Source organism: Cheilinus undulatus, linkage group 11, assembly GCF_018320785.1.
Source record: "Cheilinus undulatus linkage group 11, ASM1832078v1, whole genome shotgun sequence".
Lineage (NCBI taxonomy): Eukaryota > Metazoa > Chordata > Actinopteri > Labriformes > Labridae > Cheilinus > Cheilinus undulatus.
Genome location: NC_054875.1, coordinates 17,242,628 through 17,249,580, shown reverse-complemented (window position 1 = coordinate 17,249,580; position 6,953 = coordinate 17,242,628). Strand labels below are relative to the sequence as shown.

Below are 6,953 nucleotides of genomic sequence, written 5' to 3'. Positions count from 1 at the left end.
AGCTGTGCGGAGATGGTGGTGGCTGTAATCGTGAGTTTGTGCATGTGTTGTTTGCTCGGCTGTCATACATCAGCACCATGCAGGGGGACTGCTGCCACAGCTGATCAAAGATTCAAGAAGACTCATAGCTGCTGCACACACACCCACCTACACACAGACCCCCCCCCCCCCCCACACACACACACACAACAGATGTATCTGTTCTGATTGTGTATTTTTATGCCAGTTAATGGAAAAAGATGTGTATCTGAAGCAGTCCTGCAGGTGTTCAACGATAGTCTGTGTGTCTACACGTCTGCAAAGGGAAACAATGGAAAAACATTTTCTCATCTGAAAATAATTCAGATTTTATATTTCCATAGAGATCAACCCAAGCTCATACACCTCCACCTTTGTTTTTGTGTTTACATTTTTAAACAATTTTTTTGGGCCTCTTGCTTAAAATGGATAGGACAGATAAGAAATGTGTGGAGAGAGTGGGAGAGGACATGCACCAAATGTGGAGAACTGTTGCTGAGTGTATGAGCACCTGCTCTACCACGAGCTAAATCAGCACCCCTCCATCTTTATTTCTAACTTAGTATCTGATGAAATGAGTGGCTATTTAACTCTAAATTCAGATTTCTTTTAGCTCGTAATAAGCAAATTTTTTCACAGAAATAACTGGAGGCTAATGCCACTACTATAGCCAAGCACCTCATACTTCAACCAACCAACCAACTTCAAAAATCCCGAAATATCCCTTTAAGATGAAAATTTTATTTTTTCATTCATTATCATCTGTCAGTCTCTACTCTCAGGTTTATTTCATGTTAGTGTCAAAGTCATTAAGCAGAATTCTGGTGCTTATTTACAGCGTTTAATGAAAATATTTAGGTACATTCACAACTATACACTAAAAGATCTTATACATAGAGGCAGACTTAACAAACCGTTATATTTAGTAAGTTCACAATTCACAAGAAACATTCCGGGTCACATTTAAAAGATCCCAAGCTTCTGTACAAACACAGCGGGCAGTGAACCTAAAGTGTTACAGATCATGATTTGGGATTCTTTTAACCTTTCACCTGAATATCAAGGGGCTGGGTTAGAGTATGGCTTGTTTCAAATCTGAGTGAAAAACTCAGAAATCAGGTCCCTCCTTCTTCAGGTTTTGGTAGTCTGTGGTGATGGCCACAAACTGGGGATAAAAAAAAAGAGAAAGACATTATTAAGTGGGAGCTTGATACTGTTGAACAGAAGGGTAATTTCTGCATTTGCAGAGATCAGAGATTTAAACAACTCAATGACAGAAAGTGCTAAAAACCTGTGACTGTGTGTGTATTCTTACCTTGTACTGGTAAGTGGGGTCTAGTTGATTCCATGGCTCAGGGTTTTTGGTCTTGTTCCAGCTAAACGCAAGAGCAGAAACAGGCAGAGGGTGAATACTCTTTGGGATCTGTAGTACATGAACAAAGTATATCTAGCACGTACACATATGACCTGATACATCTGTAAGCTGCCTCATTTTAAACACACATTCATCGAATTCACACAATTAAAAAACACAGCTTAAACCTGAGCACTCAAAAGTTGAGGGAAAGGAAAATAAAGTGAAATCAGCCAACAGTTGGTTGTTCAACCTGCTGAGCAACCAGCTGTACACTTTTTCTATTGATTTAATCAAACTTGTAAATATCCACCTCTCAAAGGAGACATGGGAGATCTTCAAAGAAACAAAACAGTACACCCAGTTGTGTACTCCCGTTAAAAGAAATTTGCTGTATATTCTTTGTTGAAGTATAATTAAGGATTTTCTAACAGTTTGATAGCAGCAGGAGTGGAGGAAGACCAACAGGAGGTAGAAATTAACAACACAGGGATCCCCGCTGTATGCAAGAGTCATAAACCAGATACTTCTGCTTCATTTGAGTGTGAATTGCATTAATTTGCCCACATACCTTGTTAAAAACTTAGTAAATCTGTGTTTCTGGATAAAAGTAAAGAAAGGGAGTATGAGTTTAATATATTATTAGTGATACTGTACACCTGTGAAAAGCATAAATCTTGTTTGAAAAATCTCATGGAATCTTGTCTTCTCACTGCCCTCAAAGAAAGTCTATGTAAAACAAATGTTTTAATCTGAAAAATCATACACCTGATATAAAGTGATATATAAGTGAAGATATTGGAATATCAAAATGGAATAGATATTCACATGATTTAACAGGTTATATCATAAAACTGTTCTGTGGAGGTTCTTGTGTGTTTCATCTCTGTTGCTTGTCACCAGAGGTGATCCTTGTCCTTTTGATTAAACTCTTTTCCATAAAGTCTAATAGTAACTCGGTGAAGTTTATAAGCCCCTCAGGTTTCCTGCCTCGCCAGCACATTTTTTTTTCACTTTGCTCTTTTTCTGTGAAAGATGAATCAATGTCACAAAAACCATGTATTTCGTGTCTGCAAATAAATAAAATAAAGTAAAATAAGGAAAATAAGAATGTTCTTACGTGACATGGGGTCCTTTTGCCAAACGGATCAGATACAGAGCTGCCCCGCCCATTCCCAAACAGATGAAGAACAACTGGGGGATGAGCTGAAGATGCAGAGAGACAATTACCAGAGTATCCTTTTTAATTATTTTTAACTAAACATTTGCTGAAATGTTTGACGAAATGTTTTATTCTGTACTGTACTGATATATGGGCACAAATCCTTTCATGACTTCATCCCCCTTTAAAGGTCACATATTATGCAAAATACACTTTTTTAGGCATTTCTAACAATAATATGTGCCCCTGGCCTGTCAACAATCTCCCAAAGAATAAGAAAAATCTATCCCCTCCCCCCTCTCCACCTTTCAGAAAATGTTTGCTGAAACAAGCTGTTCTCAGATTTCCCCCTCATGACCTCATGTGAGGAGTTAGCACCGCCCCCAGGTTCGGTTGGCCCTCCCAACTTGGAAGAAAGTTCCGCCCTCCTCTCCTGCTAGCTGAGAGGAGGATCAGGAGAGCCACATCTGGAGTCAGACAGCTCTTTAATTTTTAAAGCTACAGACATAAAAACCGCTCATTCTGAGCAGGGCTGAAACAGAGGGTTTTTTGTAGACATGCAAAAATCCAATGCTGGAGTGCAACAAACTTCACAGGCATGTTTTGGGGACCTCTGAGACAAATATACATGTGTTTTAAAGGGGCAAAATATGTGACCTTTAAAGACTGGTGAACAGTGATATTTTTTGTATATACCATTTATGGTTTACAGAGAAGGTGAGACTGTCAGCAGCATCTCATCTCTCTAACTGACTGGCACTGCTTGACTGACAGCAGCCTACAGTGTCTGATAGCACAGTCAGCTGGGACACAGTCACTTCCTAAATATAGACCTATTCAGTCTTCAAACTCTGACAAAGTGTAAAGATGTAGTCCCACAGAAACTTTAAAGATTAATACAATTCAGTGCCAGTGTTTATTAATGTGTCCGGATTAGAAATGGTCATGTTCCGAGTTGTCTAATAACCCTTTATCAAGTCAGGTGACAGCTCGCATGTGATATGCATAACTTGAGACTGCTGAAAAAAAATTAAGAAATACCTTTCCCATTTAATGTCACAATATTGACACATTTGATTTTGGTCAGTAACTAAAAATTACAATTTGCATTGCCACACAATGTTACAGGCCTATCATATATTTTTATCAGCCAAACCATCTTATATGTTGTTGTAGGGTATAGCCCGATAGGCACTGTTTATGCACAGAGCCTGGTTAGCATGACCCTGCAGCTGCAGTGAGTTTTTATGCTATCACAGACTTCCTTCTTGCAAAAGATTCTAGAACCATTATCACTATCAGGACAGTGATGGGTTATTTATATAAATGTTCACTTTTCCTTACCAAAACCTGGGCTGTGAAACCTAAAGTTAAGGCTTTCAAATGATAACATTTTCAAATGAGACATGAGACATTAAGAGCAGTCATCAACTTTACATCACTGTGGCTGCAAGGAGAAGTGGTTTAACCAAAGTGTGTTGAAGGGGACATGCAACACTGAATATGCCAATCATGCATCAGAGTTAATCATGATTAACCTTGACAGCCCTACTTAAAATTAGGGGTGGAACGGCACAGAAAAATTTAAGTTCGGTACGTACATCGGTTTTCAAGTCACAGTTCGGTACGTTTTTTTTTTTTTTAAGATTTATTTTTGGGCCTTTTCATGCCTTCATTTGATATAGGAAGGACAGTGGATAGACTCGGAAACAGGGAAGAGAGTGGGGAGAGACATGCGGTAAAGGGCCACAGGCCGGATTCGAACCCGGGCCACCCGCGTACTTAGGTAACCCTAACCCTAACCCTTAAACCACTCGACCATCTGCACTCCCACGGTTTGGTATGTTTTTGGTACGCTAATTGAAGCGAATAAATAATTTTTTATTTTATTTTTTAATTAAATTGTATTAAAATAGGCTGAATAAATTACATTTAAATTATAAATAATGCTGCAACCTCCTTCCAAAAGTTCTTCAATGATTGAAAATATTAATGAATAAATATATTTTGGAATTACAAGGTTTTTTAAATTGATATATTGACATATTTATACCCATTCTTTAAACACTAAAATTTGCCAGAAGTTGAACGCATCATCACACAACCTTGCTTGTTAAGTATGCAAATTAACATCTTTAATGCCAATTTCAGCACGGACTTCAGCACTGGATTACTTTTTTAACCAATGGGACCTACTACAAAGTTTGGGGGAACTTTTCACATCCCATCTAGGCAGATAAAGAGGTTAGAGCCGTGTGAAATCTGAGGATAACTTTACCTACAACGCTGCTGCAGACATGAATGAGTTCTCTCTCCCCCTCCTCCGACTCTGATAGTTTAAGGTAAAATTAATTTGATTCACAGAGCCAGAGCACCAGTGTTAAAATAAAAAGGATCTTAAAGAATAGGAAATTTATAACCGGCTGGTGAGACTTTGTTGTTCCTCCTCGTTACAGTGACGCTCTTGTTTGAGTGGAGCTTTTTCAAATGCTTTGATTGGTCCGTTGGATGACGTGCTGCTGAATAATTTCAGCGCTATTGTTGTTGTTTTTCTCCACTGTTGTATTTTACTGGGAAACACAGTGTTCCTTAACAAGACACTTTTATCTGGGAATATTCAAGCTGTTACTGTCGTTTGCTGTGGTTGTATGGTTGCCAGGACAGTGTCACAGTGAGGTGCGCTCTGGTTTTCTGTCTGTATGGGAGCTTTGATCCCCATGTATTCATTTGGTTCACGTCTGTACCTTACTGAGAGGCCCGTACCGAATTGGTATGGTACGAATACACATACCTTTACATCCCTACTTAAAATGTAAACATTTCAGTTTAAAGTGCCTAAAAGTATACCCTATTGCTGTCCACATTTTATATTTAAATTGGTTAGTGATTTGGACTGAACCTGAGTCTATTAAACTCACCATCCATCTCTCTGTCTCAGTGTGCTACCATCTCTGACTCCATCTATTTGGTTCTTAGGCTTAAACCACCCTGTTTATCCAGATATGATGCTAACTTTCTGTCTGGCTAAATATTTCTTCTCTCTCTCTGGCTCGGAAACTTTCCACTCCCTCAAGCAGCCTGTCTCTCTGTCTGTCTGTTGTAGCTTGATCAAGGAAGCCTGCTGAGCCTGCAGAGATTTGCCTCCTGCAGCGTCTGTCTCTCTCATTCTGTCTGTCTCTCAGCCTGTCTGTCTGTCTGTCAAGGTGATGGACCACATCAAGAAACTTTGGAAGAGTCTCAAAGGGATTTCTTCCCACCAGTTTTTCTCTCTTTCTCTCTCCGCCTCCTGGGAGGTCGATGACAAGATGTTAAATCTCAGTCATTCCATTTTCTGACAACAGGGCTGGTTAAAGGCATGGAAATAATCCTTCTCCCAATGGGAATAAATCACATTTTACATTTTTCCCTACATTCTCAGACTTAGAAGGTATGCAAAGTCATAAATGTATTTTTAAATATCAAGTCTCTGTCACTTTGGATGGATTCTAAAGAAGCCACAGGAGCAACTTAACCTAATAAACAAGAGAACAATGCTTTCAGATGAGACAAGATTAGACATCTGATTATGCTTCATCAGGTTTGGCCTCTTCTGTGCAGAAGGCAAGAACTTTTTTAAATAGTTTGGTCTAGCATTGCAGTATTTAGAGGCTGGTATACAATTCACATTGAAATGCACTGTAATGACTAATGAATGTCCGTAGATCACACTTAAATTTCACGTAAACATGTTACAATTTTTTTTATGAATGCAAACAGGCGACTGTCCCTTAATTTGAAACACAAAAGACAAAAGAATAGCTTACCCCGGGATGCTTCTTAGCATGCTCCACTGCTTTACGAAATATCATTGCTCCAGTTTATAAAATTTTAACAAAATGTTAGAGTTGGTATTCAGACCCTGGTTATAAACCAGCACAAGCTTTAAATGGCCATGCACACGGATTTAGACCTACTGCTCACTCTATGTGAAGGGTGGAGGGAAGGAGGAGGAGGAGGAAAAGGAGGTCATTTACATCTGATTACAGCTCCTTGAGCTCCCATTCAGGGGTAATTACTGTGTGCCGCACTATCTAACAGTATATTCATATGATAGTTTATTTTTTACAGTTCCAATTGCTAAAACACAATTTTGCAAACTAGGCTGGTTTTATCAAAACACTTAACACAATTCACAAAACCACACACCCAAACTGCAAAATACCTCATATATCCTGCAAAATAAGGCAATACAACCAAAACTACATATAGCATATAGAAACTCAAACTTTTGCACCAAATGGCACACACTTTATTCATATCACCAGATTTTTGTCTAACCAACTACACACTGTTGGGCATAATGAAAAGCACTCTCATCTTTAGTATGGTTTGCCTTAATACTAAAATAGTTCAAATTGTAGAAAATTCTTCAGATTGCTC

The 6,953-nt window shown here is 38.7% G+C and overlaps 1 protein-coding gene across 1 annotated transcript; it reads right to left on the bottom strand.

Annotated features, from left to right (window-relative positions):
* Positions 1–231: 231 nt before the first annotated feature.
* Positions 232–6,476, bottom strand: ndufa4l2a (NDUFA4 mitochondrial complex associated like 2a). Its single transcript, XM_041799890.1, has 4 exons — positions 6,338–6,476; positions 2,493–2,578; positions 1,334–1,394; positions 232–1,183 (listed from the first exon to the last, which is right to left on the bottom strand). The coding sequence occupies exons 1-4, from the start codon at positions 6,380–6,382 to the stop codon at positions 1,127–1,129; spliced, it is 249 nt and encodes an 82-aa protein (XP_041655824.1). The 5' UTR covers positions 6,383–6,476; the 3' UTR covers positions 232–1,126.
* Positions 6,477–6,953: the final 477 nt, after the last annotated feature.

Excerpts from the sequence above, each read along its gene's own strand:
- ndufa4l2a (XM_041799890.1), bottom strand. The coding sequence starts at position 6,382 with ATGATATTTCGTAAAGCAGTGGAGCATGCTAAGAAGCATCCCGGG. Across the intron at positions 2,579-6,337 it reads ATGCTAAGAAGCATCCCGGG|CTCATCCCCCAGTTGTTCTT; the intron begins GTAAGCTATTCT and ends CTGCATCTTCAG. Across the intron at positions 1,395-2,492 it reads GCAAAAGGACCCCATGTCAC|CTGGAACAAGACCAAAAACC; the intron begins GTAAGAACATTC and ends TCTTGCGTTTAG.